Here is a 13,053-nt window from a genome sequence, read left to right on the forward strand (position 1 = left end):
CGGCGTCTTTCGGGCCAGCAGCCGAACGCCGTAACCACTGAGCCACCGCGGCGGAGGGTCCATTCGTGTTGCGGCGCTCATACACTCTAAAACACAAGTACACCCATATGGGAGTAAAAAAGGGAGTAAAGGTGTCCTCTAGCACACTTTCTTTTATAAAAGGGAGTGTGCTAGAGGGCAGCTTTACTCCCTTTTTTGCTCCTTTCTGCTTAGAGTGCAGTAATCACACATGTGGTCTTGAAGATCGAGCGACGGGACATGGTACAGCCAGTTTTAGCCAACTCTGCCTTCATAAGCCAAATGTCGGAGACCATTGCTCAAACTGTCACCCCCTCTGAGGTATACTGTGGTTAGCGGTAGCTTTTATGCGAAGCATACTACTTTAGCTACCACTTCAGCCCTTCACCGTGGTTATGCGCCTCCAAATCACGTGATACATGACGTCACACCACGTGACACGATGACGTCACGACAGTAGAGAAACGGGGGCCCACCTCGCGCCGTCGCTGTGGTTGTGCGCCTCCAAATCACGTGATACATGACGTCACACCACGTGACACGATGACGTCACGACAGTGGAGAAACGGGGGCCCACCTCGCGCCGTCGCTGTGGTTGTGCGCCTCCAAATCACGTGATACATGACGTCACACCACGTGACACGATGACGCCACGACAGTGGAGAAACGGGGGCCCACCTCGCGCCGTCGCTATGGTTGTGCGCCTACAAATCACGTGACACGATGATGCCACACCACGTGACACGATGACGTCACGGCAGTGGAGAAACGGGGGCCCACCTCGCGCCGTCGCTGTGGTTGTGCGCCTCCAAATCACGTGATACATGACGTCACACCACGTGACACGATGACGTCACGACAGTGGAGAAACGGGGGCCCACCTCGCGCCGTCGCTGTGGCTGTGCGCCTCCAAATTACGCGACATGATGATGCTTCGCATTCTCCAGGCTTAACCAAGTTAAGCCTCAGCCATTTTTTTCCTTGTCGTGTGTATAGCAAAAGGCAATTTGGCCGCAGCGGTGGCTCAGTGGTTATGGTGCTCGGCTGTTGACCCGAAAGACGCGGGTTCGATCCCGGCCGCGGCGGTTGAATTTCTTTGGAGGAGAAATGCTAGCGACCCGTGTACTGTGCGATGCCAGTGCACGTTAAAGAACCGCAGGTGGTCGAAATGTCCGGAGCCCTCCACTACGGCGTCCCTCATAGCCTGAGTCGCTTTGGGACGTTGAACACCATAAACCAAACCAAACCAAACCAAAAGACAATTTTTCAATGCGTATGACGTGGCGGTCGCAGAGCTAATATACTTACAGCATGTTGCGTGCCCCATATAGTGGAGATTGGTGTTGCGTTCACCGATAGGTACAGCTTTAGTTCCCTGACTTGTAGCTCCACCCTTATAGCGCTTCGCGGTCCTACAAAGGGCCAGAGTGATACCATCCATTTCCAATACTGTGCCGATTATCTGGGGCTTCTTTGAGCAAGTGGGGAATGGTTGCAAGGCGGGAAGTTGGGGGGACAGAATCGCGTTTCCTTTTGGTTCCGTATTCTTCGCTCACTCCGTTTTCGGTTGCCACGAACCGGCCCTTATCATAAGCCTGCAGGCCTGGCAACAGGTCGCGCGTTCGGTCCATTGGCCGTGCCCTGCCGTTATGGTCGCGCAACGCTTGCCGCCGCCGGAGGAGGCAGGCAGGCGTTTCACGTCGTCATCGCCGGCGGCCCGCTATTCGCAGTGCGTGCGTGTGCGCTCCGTCTCTGCGTTTGTGCGTGCACGGTGACGCGACACCTTGGGATGCAAATGCGGCCGGCTGCCGCGCGCCGCAAGCCATGCATGCGCAGCGACTCCGCACTGCTTGTTGCCTGTCGATAGTTCGGCAGCAGTTGGGGAGGGGGGAGGTGGTGCTTCCTTTCCTGCCGTGTCACGTACCTGCCTGCGCGGTGACCTTACGACCTCCCGCCGCTCGCTCGCGGCGACCCGCGGGCGGTGCGTGGACGTGTGTGTGTACTTGTGCCTTGCCTTCGCCGTTATCTCTATTGTATATGTGGAATAGTATTAACGCGTGTAGTGTTTTCTTGTTGCATCGCTTCGCGAATGAGTGTGTTTCTGTTCAGTTGTACGCGTTGAGACCGCCTTTGTTGTAGATGCGATAGCGTTTCTGGACTCGAACTCACCAGGTCATGTTCCTCTAACATCTGTAACCGTGTGTGTGTGTGTGTGTGTGTGTGTGTGTGTGTGTGTGTGTGTGTGTGTGTGTGTGTGTGTGTGTGTGTATATATATATATATATATATATATAATCAGGTGGCATGGACGGGCCGCCGAGGGGATGAGGGAGGTCGGAGACGAGGATGCGGGAAAGATAAGGCGAAAAACTTTATGCAATTGAATCACATTATGCACATAGAGTCTGGACAAGGAGCTTGATGACGAGACGCTCGATGGTGAGACATATTTACATTATGTACAAACATAGAGTCTTACCATCGAGATCGTCATCAAGCTCCTTGTCGAGACTATGTTTGTACATAATGTAATTTTATTGTATAAAGTTTTTCTCCTTGTCTTTCCCGCATCCTCGTCTCTGACCTCCCTCATTCCCTCTTCGGCCCGACCATGCTACCTGATCCGCAACAATATATATATATATATTGTTGCTGATTAGGTAGCATGGTGGGGAGTGCACCTGTACTCTGTAGTAGATGGAAGCAGAGTGCGCTGTGTAGAGAGCGTGCGACACATGGAACGCACAGTAGGCGGAATCGTGCACTGTAGACACAGTTATCAAGTGGTACTGGATTATATCGGACGATATAAGATACAGCAAACTGTGTCATGCAGCACTGCTTTTTCCGGACGTGAAGAAGTGCCGTGGGAGGCGCGATAGTGGAAGTTGGCACTGTAGTACGTAACGCGTATAGTGCGTACATAGCAGTGTATTAGGTTTTGCAACTATAGATATCGTTGCATGGTGCACTTACACAAGATACAGCTTACCATATCGCGCGCGCAAAGAATGCTTTGTCGAGAGACGAAAGGTGCGATTTCTCGTTTCCGGGTTTCTGTTCTCGTTTCGTAGTTTAATATTTTCGTACCACCTTTCTTTCTTTCTTTCTTTCTTTCTTTCTTTCTTTCTTTCTTTCTTTCTTTCTTTCTTTCTTTCTTTCTTTCTTTCTTTCTTTCTTTCTTTCTTTCTTTCTTTCTTTCTTTCTTTCTTTCTTTCTTTCTTTCCTTCCTTCCTTCCTTCCTTCCTTCCTTCCTTCCTTCCTTCCTTCCTTCCTTCTTTCTTTCTTTCTTTCTTTCTTTCTTTCTTTCTTTCTTTCCTTCTTCCTTTCTTTCCTTCTTTCTTTCTTTCTTCCTTTCTTTCTTTCCTTCTTTTTTTCTTTCTTTCTTTCTTTCTGCCCGTATTTCTCGATCGTGGGAGGCTTCCTGTTCCATGGATTGTCTGGAATTTCCGCGCCCTCTTATCGCGCTTGTGGGCTGATGTAACCACGCTATTCTTCTCCTGTTCTCTGCAGCATATCTTATACCATCCTCCGCGCTGCGCGCCTAGCGATGGCGACGACGTTAACGAAGAGTATTATATTCTGTTTGTATGTATAGAGTTGGAATTGTAGCGTTAATTGAGCCGGACTATTCCAGCCGCGTTCGAGTAGACTTGAACGTTGAGTGGCGCGAACTTTGTAGACATGCCCGAGTTAACGTTATCCTAGGAAGGAAGGAAGGAAAGAGACTTTAATGGATAATGGAGAGGTCTGCCTGGTTATAGGCCTGGCATGCTACTCCAGGTGAGGATGAAAGAAGAGGGTGAAAACAAAAAAGTGACATCAAACATACTCAACACTCACGCACTCTCACACACACCGTTATCCTATAGTGGAAATCAAGGAGGATATGGGCTTACACGAGACACGCGTAATGGTGCAGAACTGGTAACCGCTGGGCTGTTAGGGTAACAGAGCGGTTTCCATTGGGTGAATTGAAGCACTTTTAACTGCGCCCAAAGTGCTCTTTTGCAAGCTGCTGCGTTCCAGTGGACGAGCGGGAACAGGAACACCATGATCCAATGGCAGAACAGGAGCAGTTTGGTGACACCGAGAGCAATCGAGAGAAGTTCGAGCTGCTCCTGCGCGCTGTGGTTTCTTCGTTTCGGCAGAGAGGCGTCGTCAGATCGCGGATTTACTTGTTGAAATGGACGAGCTAGACAGCAGTGATAGTTGCTTTAGCTCGAGTTCGAGCAGCTCCGGCAGTGATGAAGATACCGAGGTGCACGCTGAAATGTTTGGAGAACTGTTACGTTGTTGCGGAAAAGACCCTAAGTCGACGTCAAGTAAACAGTATCTGCCTATTCGGCTGAAGAGGTGAATATACTTCATATTCGAAGGCGGAAAGATCGCAAATGATTTGTTGAAGCACCTAATCAGCGAAAGCAGAATCTGTTCGGCCTCGCTTTCCGTGGTAGTGGAAAGAGAAACGCGGAAGAAACGTCCTCCACAAATTGGCGCGGTTTCGGCCGGCTGCGGCAGGGACGCTGGGAAGGCACGTCACGTGGTACACCTTTGCGCTGCTCTCGGAGTGCTTGAAACGTTCCAGTGGGGGAGCAAGAAGTGCTGTTGCCCGGCTACTGCTCTGCCCCTCACTGCTCTTGCCTCTGCTCCTGTTCTGCCGGTGGAATTCGCCATTAGACAGTAAAGGTTAAGGCTATCTTCGGAGCGTGAGTCGGGTGGAGAGACGAGGTTCGATGCTGCTGCTGATGATGATGATAGTTGAATTTTGAGGACAGCGGCGGTGACAACTGTACGTGGGCGTGTATACGATGAGCAGCCATTCTTACTCAACTCGCCCAATATTGGGCAGCAAGGTGACGCACACGGGCCGCAGGTAATAGTGTGGCTATCGTTGGCACTGGTCACGTGGTTTTGTCGTGAATCTCTTCGGAACGCCCAGAGCATGCACACACGGAAAGAGATGAAATGGGATTGGGCGGGGCTTGTCGATGTTGGCCACTCTGCGATGTATAAGCTGGGAGAGATTGCGCTCAAAATACTGAGCGTCTTGCTGCACATCGTGTCAGAGCACTCATTTCAAAGGTTATACTAAGAGTATGTCTCGGCCACTCATCGGGCCGTTATCTTGTCCGATGCAGCTACGCGGAACTCACGGTGCAGCGTCGTCGTGGGAAGCACGATAACGGCGATCTCCGAAGCGGACTTTTTCCGAGCTTGCAGAATGAGGGTACAATGCGTTGTAACAGCACCGGCCACGCCCCGAAGGAGAACGCTGGAAGGGGGGGAAGACCCGTCACGGAGTGTTCGTCCACTATCCCTGCGCGCATGTAGTCAGCGCGTTCCGAAACTATGCGGAAGGTTGGGTGTAGCGGTGTGGGAACGTTAGCGTGTGGATCCGATGGCTGCGAACGCTGTTCGGGCCGGTCAGTGGGCTTGCTGATTACACAAACGGAGTCGCGCGCTCATTTTGGGCTTGCGTGCGAGTTCATGGCGAATAATAATAATAATCCCGCCTATGTCCATTATATAAATCAGAGGCCTCTCCCATATTCCTCCAGTTGACTCTCAGACAGCTACGGCCGTCTTATCCCTGCGCCTTGTCCTGTGCCTCATACGGGCATCCTAAGCCTGTGGAAGATATTCCGAGACTTTTGTGGAAACGCGAAAAAGTAAATTAAATGTCAACCTTAATCAACACGGTGTGGGCATGATAACAGTTACGTGAGTCCATATGAAATACATCCACATTTGTAATAGGGGCCCGAACTCGCGTGTCACTCTGCGAGTAGGAGTGACTTCGCATCCATACGAATCTGAGTGCGAGTTAGATTCGGGTATGAATTGGTGCGATTCTGTGTGAATTCGAATGAGTTGGTTTGCGGCGGTCAAGAGCAAGCAGGAGGACGTATTTACCGTTTCCCATCTTACTTCGTGACACTGAGTAGTTCTCGGGACTATCCGTACCTCACCTCCGGAGGGCGTTAAGGATGGGAGCGGGGGAGATTGTGGACAAAATTCTGCGTTCACAAAGGATATTGCAATAGCAAATGATTTCATGTTCCATTTTGTGCCTCGGAAAAAATGCATTATGTCTCATAGTAATAAAAGTCTGAAACGCTGAGTTCCCTCATTTCATTGCTTGTGGATCCTGTGCCACGTATCTATAGATTTACGCCTTGGTGGCAGTAGTGCTTGCGGCTATCGAGGTTATATCGGTGGTGATGTCGTAGATAAAAATTTATTTAATCTTCTTCTTGTTGGTGCAAAACGACTCTGGCATGTTATCTCTGCTCTAATTATGCTTACCTCTCCCCACAGCTTATATTAATTGCGGTAAGGGTGCTATAGACATATGAACTGATTTTATTTATTTATCGCTTTACCCACAGTGCCATTTATGTTTGGCTTCTCTGCTTTTCTTTGGGGGGGGGGGGGGGGGGTGGGGGGGGGGAAGTGGATGTGAGGATGCCGAGGGATCGAGCGAACTTGACTCTTTGGCCGCCGTTGTTCCCGACCGGACGTTTGGACTCAAGAAAAACGCTTGTCAACGAGACGACAGTATTGTGGCTCTCTTTTGAACGCGAAATTTCAAAGCACTGTGTCTGTGAAATGGCTGCATGGTGACGCGAAGCAATATAGCTTTCGGGTCAATGCCCCTCAAGCCAGAAAAAAAAAAAAAACTTTTTTGAGGGAAGGAGATGGCGCAGTATCTGTCTCACATATCTCGGTGGACATCCGAACCACGCCGTAAGGGAAGGTAGGAAGGAGTGAGTGAGAGAAGAAGGGAAGAAAGAGGTGCCGTAGCCAGAGCGCGCGATTTTGGGAGAACAGACGAAAGATATGCCTTGCTCGTCAGGCTGTGTTGTTTGTCTGCGGATATTGTGCGAGGAGTGTGGCTCTTTGGTTTTGTCGAAACGGTGTACGAACAACTCAACTAAGGACGGCCACAACAGGCAGCAATAGTTGTGCCCGTGGGGTCTTAAATACGTTCCTTCCTGTTGCGACCGCACCTCTTTCACATTGCGTCGACATGAACGGCCACATGTCCCGAGCCACTGCCCCGCTGATTCTGCACAATGAATGAAACAGTGCAATGCCACAAAGCCCCAGAGCAAGATGAGGTGTTTAGGTTTCCGGCTCTGTATACGGTGTTTGATGAGCGCGCGTCGGTGTGTTGGGGGGGGGGGGGGGGGGTAGGGGTAGGCAGGGGAAGACGAGAGAGCAACCCATTTATTTTGACTGTAGTACACAAGATTGGTTTGGTTTATTGGGGTTTAACGTCCCAAAGCGACTCAGGCTACGAGGGACGCCGTAGTGAAGGGCTCCGGAAATTTCCACCATCTGGGGTTCTTTAGCGCGCACTGACATCGCGCAGTACACGGGCCTCTACAATTTCGCCTTCATCGAAATTCGGCCGCCGCGGCCGGGATCGAACCCGCGTCTTTCGTGTAGTACACAAGAGGCTGCCTCTTTTCGTGTCTGGTGTGAACGTGCCGTTCTCTCATCGTGTCGTCCTCAACTGCGTTTGTGGTTGGTATACGTCCATCTTTTTGATGTCTTGTGTTGCGCTGCTAGCTCCGCCGTGTATGGAGACAGCGGACGACACTTTGCGTGCTTCGCGGTCTGTACTTGCTAATTGGCGCTTTCTTTTTTCCCCTCCAGGTGGAGCGGCTGCGGTCGTCCAACGCGGAGCTCGAGGACCGCTGCCACGCCACCGAGCTGCAGCTGTGCGCCGAGCGCCGCTCCAGGGCGGAGGACGTGGCTGCTGCCGCCTCGGCGGGACGCCGCCACAGCTGCAATAACGCCGAGGGCGACAGCTACGTGAGTGTGGCTTCCCCCCCCCCCCCTCTCTCTCTCTGTCTGCGTTGACGAGAGACGACGATGAGCGGATGGTCTCCGCACGCGGTCTGGCCGGAGGACTATGGCCTGCTCTGCTGCGTCGGAGCGGCGTGCGGGACATATACGCTGGCCCGGTTAACCCTTTCGAGCTCTGGCCGTCGTTTCGATTCAAAACGAACACTTTGCCGCCTAAGTAGTGTATCCAGGCGTCAGGAAAGCCAATTTGTTAGTTTTCCAACGCAAAACGCCAACGGTTAAATTTTTTACGCTTACGTACAAAATTTCGTGCAAAGTATCACATTCACTGAAAACTGTTGCATCGAAATGCAAGAATTTGTCACATAAACATCCGTGGGATCCTGGAGTCACCTTCCTCATCGAAGATGTGCGTGACGCTTTAAATTGAGAAAAAAAAAGTGCCGTTTTTTATCATCGTAATCATCATCAGCCTGACTGTGTCCACTGCAGGCCAAAAGCCTCTCCCACGTCTCTCCAATTAACCCTGTCCTTTGCCAGTTGCGGCCACCGTATCCCCGCAAACTTCTTAATCTCGTCCGTCCACCTAACTTTCTGCCGCCCCCTGCTACGCTTGCCTTTTCTTGGAATTCACTACGTTACCCTTGAGAACCAGCTGTAATCTTGCCCTATTTGGCCGTTATTACTTGCCGCCAAATATGTTTGCATGAAAATGGCGGAGGATGTGCCACCGAGTTCATATTAATTTGAGAAGAAATATTTTTTGCTTTTTCTAGTTGTCATCGAAAAACGCCCCACTTGCGATAGGAAACCTTGGGTCAAAAGTATTCAGCCCACAAGTTTTGCTTTTGAGCTATGCAGTGAAGCTCGGAAAGTCTTGAGGGGTGAGGCAAAGGTGCCCAGAGCCTGGTGGTCCATGCCTTTTATGTAGTGGAATGCTTAAATGAATTAGTCACGTAAAAGTAAACCCCGTGGAGTGAATACCTTTGATCATGGCCTACGTGTACGCAGTGGAAAGGGAAATGGCAGGTGTGACGTCAAGAGCCAGAAAGAAAGCAAGGTGGATTATAGAACAAACGCCAAATGACGATATCCCGGTGTATTTCAAGAGGGAGAAAACGACTTTGGTTAAGAGCACCGCATGAGAACACATAGCCCGTGCTTTGTGCCAAGGAAAAGGAAACGTGGCCGAGGGCGGCATGGGGTCGGTTGAGGAGATGCGGTCAAGGAGTGTACTGGAACAAGTGGTGTGCGCTGGACAGGGCTGGTTGGAGATCAGCGGGGAAGGTGTGTGTCCTGTAGTGGAGGAGGTAACCTGCCGGATGGCGGTATTGTCACGTAGCACTGCGAAGCTGGGCAGAAGGCTCGAAGGTCCGCACATAGTGTGTTCGTGGGTGAGCTTGTGCCTAGTTGTGGGATGTATTTGTGCCTATTCGTGGGGCGGACTTGCGCCTGTTCTTAAGGTACACTTGGGCCTGCTTTTTAGGTGAACTTTTGCCTGTTTTTGGGGTGAACCTGTGCCTATATTCGTGACGCGAACTTGTGCCTTTCATGGGGTGAACTTGTACATGAGTATACCTGTGCCTGTTCATGGGGTGAACTTGTGCCTGTTCGTGAGGTGAACTTGTGCCTGTTCGTGGGCTGAACTTGTGCCTTTCATGGGGTGAACTTGTACAGGGCTATACTTGTGCCTGTTCATGGGGTGAACTTGTGCCTGTTCATGTGGTGAACTTGTGCCTGTTCATGGGGGTGAACTTGTGTCTATTCGTGGGGTGGACTTGTGTCTATCCGTGGGGTGAACTTGTGCCTGTTCGTGGGGTGAACTTGTGCCTTTCATGGGGTGAACTTGTACAGGGCTATACTTGTGCCTCTTCGTGGGGGTGAACTTGTGCCTGCTCGTGGGGTGAACTTATGTGTATTCCTGGGGTGAACTTGTCTCTGTTCGTGGGGTGTACTTGTGCCTGCTTGTGGGGTGTACTTGTGCCTTTTATTGGGCGAACGCGCTGCGCCCACTTTGCAATACACGTCGGAGTTCGGCGAAATACGCGCGCTTGCCGCCAGATGGTGCCAGTGAGTCTTCTCCGATGTCGGCAAAAAAAAAAAATAGAAGAAAAGCGTGTTACCTTTCTTCGAACTCGCGGTCGGCTGCGCATCAGCCAAACAGCTATGTTCGTTCGGGCACGTACACTCACGCCAGGCATGATCGCGGGTAGGGTACTGAGCCGACCGCGAATCACGCGCCTTCTTCTTCCTCGCGGTGGAAAGGGGTGTAGGCGACATAACGTGCTCGCTTACCTGCCGCTATACCTTTGTATACCGATATAGCATCTCATCCTGTCTCCTCCCTCCCTCCCATCTCTCTCTCTCTCATTCCTGGCCACCCTCGTTCCTGGACCTTGATCCACCCTTTCTCCACGTCTATACCGGGCGGCGGCGACGGCTTGCTTAGCTCACGAGATGTTTGTTATAACTGTACGAGGCGGAGGAGGGGGGCGAGGGAGGCGGGACGGGCGCACGTTACCGGAACGCAGTATCTTTTCCTTCCCGTCTAGCTGGGCAGCGGCCCGTCTTCTCTTTTTTTTCTTCCTTTTTTTTTCTTTCTCAGGCTGTTCTCGGTTACATCTGGTTGCGTAACTTCCTTCGCGCTGCGTGTACCACAGCCCTGCACCGGCGAAAGTGACTCGCCGAGCCGGCAGTTCGTGTGTGCGTTGCCACAGAAGGAGTAGATACTGTTATATGCACGCACATGCATCGGCATGCAGACGCGTATAAATGCTCCTCCCGGTTAACGGGCATCTGTACGGAGCCGCAGGCTGGCGGATATTGTAGTGATTGATGAAAGAAAGTGGGGGGAAGGAATTTAGAGGGGGAAGTAATAAAGCGGTTTGCCGCATCCCCCCCGGCCGGTCGCACTTTGGACACGATTCAGCTCGGCCACCTGGCGTTGTGCGCTATCGAAGTATACGGTACTTGTCGGTCAGAGAAACTATGGGCGCTTGCCGCCCGGACGGGCTGCCGCAGCCGTGCAGAAAAAATGAATGAATGAATGAATGAATGAATGAATGAATGAATGAATGAATGAATGAATGAATGAAGTGAAAGCATGAAAGAAACATCTCTCTAAAAAGAAAACAAAATCCCTGACTCAGCGTCAGTATCCTTTACGATCGCTTACCCAATGCGCACAGCATCGAAACGTATGGGGTACAACCAGCTGCATAAGGTGATCAGATACGCCACATTCAAGTGGTTAGATATGTAGATTCTTGCGGTATGATTTTCAGTAAGATTTCAAAGGAGGGCACTTTTGAAGCATTGGTTGCAACTTGCTTGCGTGTTCTCCACGGCTGCATCGAAAAGACCCAAGCAAGCACCCCCGTCAACTGTGCTGGGATCGCGTTGGTGTCGGGCTTGGCTACTCTGATCGGGCAGGTTCTCTTTGAACGACAGGGATTTTCGTTTCACGAAAGGGGTAACTTTCCAAGCCGTGTGATATTGGTATTGGAACGTTCGCTTTATTACGTTCCTCCCGAAGCGATACATGCGCTATGAGGGACGCCATATAGTGGAGGGCTGCGCATTAATTTAGACCACATGGGGACCTTTTAAAGTGCGCCGACGTCGCGCAGTACACGGTCGTTTTTGCATTTCGCCTCCATCTGAATGCGGCCGTCACAGCCGAGATTCTTTCCCGTCACCTTTGGATCAGCATCAGTCTTGTGTGGATCCTTTCCCGTGACCTTTGGATCAGCATCAGTCTTGTGTACCATAGGGCGTGACCTTGGGAACAGTCTTGTGTATAGGCCGCGTTCAGGTCAGGTCTGTGTAGGAAAGGGAAACCGACTGTCATCAGGGTCTAGCTCGGCCAGTTCAGCAGTATTACTAAAATATTGACACTCGTTATAATGTTATTATTATGTGGAAAGGAGGAAAGGGCGCACTAACTGTCTTACTCTCTGTGGGCACCTCAACCGCACCGAAGGGATGGAGGAGGGATGAAAAGAAGGAAGAAAGAAAGAGGCGCCGTTGAGGAGGGCCATGGAATAACCGCGTGACCATTGTTGATTGGTACACTTCCCTCTTTTTTTTTTTGGCTTCGTTTGCAGTATAGTCCCATCGACGAAAAGTTTGCGGTCCGTAGCCTTAGAGTTTACAAACCACGAACTTAGAGGTAGTGGTGCACCATGAATTCGTCCATGAATTCAGAGTAGAGGTGCACCGGAGATGCACCGGGCACTCACCGGAAAAAAAAAAAAATGCAGCTCCCACAACGAGCCTCCACCCACCTCCTCACTTCAAATTCAGAAATGCTATGGAAGGTCAATCAACATAAAAGCGGAATGTACATACAACCAACACAGCTAACGCATATTTATCGCATCACATCGTGCGATCAGCTGTGATTTTTTTATTAACATGAAGCTGAGAGTCCGTTGTATATAATCATATGTAATGCTAATATAAACTCGCACGCATGCGCGCGATATCTCTCGTGGTATAATTTTTGATGCGTTAGCATAATACATAAGCGAAGTCGTAGAGATGCACTGCGCACAGCACGACGAGTAATCGTCCGGAGAATCTTCCTCGCATGTGTGTTCGAAATTCCCCGCCTGCATTCAGTAGATTGACCAAACCTGGAGAATAAGTTATGGTATACGCTGACGTACTGCATGTAGTTCTGGGGAGAGTATGTATATCACACTTGTCATGTAGTTTCGTTGTCAAAGAGGGATCTCATAACGATACTCGTATAGAACGCAGTTTGGAGGAGCGTATGGGCATACACAGCTCAGTGGGTCGGGCGTGATAGTGCGTGAGCTTCGCTTGAAAACAGCCAGACTGTTCCCGGCATGCAGAGCGCGAGCGCTTCGGCAGAAGTGGGTCATCGTCGTCGTTCAATTTACTGCACAGAAATAAAACTATAGTATAAAGCAAAGAGGCGCGGCAGTTACGCGGCAAGCGGGATCAGCACATGCGCTTGCGAGCTGGAGCTCCCCAAGCTTATTTTATTGTTCTTTTTTTTTTCCACGTCTGCTTTGCCTCGACTCTGTCGTCGAGCCGTTAATCGACGTATGGGGCATACAGTGTTACCTGCGGGTGACTGTGTGTGCGTCCAGAGAAACGCAGGATGTAGTAAAGGAAAATAAATTCGACGCAGATGTCTCTTTCCTGTCGCAAGAGGCCACTAACCCGGGGAAAAAAAAAATGGAATGAA

The 13,053-nt window shown here is 50.8% G+C and overlaps 1 protein-coding gene across 1 annotated transcript in view; it reads left to right on the forward strand.

The window, feature by feature from the left end:
* Positions 1-13,053, forward strand: part of LOC149332371 (uncharacterized) — a 73,148-nt gene that overhangs the window by 14,102 nt on the left and 45,993 nt on the right. Inside the window, exon 3 of the mRNA XM_089557280.1 lies at positions 7,683-7,841. Coding sequence (XP_089413406.1) covers positions 7,683-7,841 — 159 coding nt within the window. The remainder of the gene's footprint in view (positions 1-7,682; positions 7,842-13,053) is intronic.

Source organism: Amblyomma mixtum, chromosome 8 (assembly GCF_055824585.1).
Source record: "Amblyomma mixtum isolate Tamu chromosome 8, ASM5582458v1, whole genome shotgun sequence".
Taxonomy (NCBI): domain Eukaryota; kingdom Metazoa; phylum Arthropoda; class Arachnida; order Ixodida; family Ixodidae; genus Amblyomma; species Amblyomma mixtum.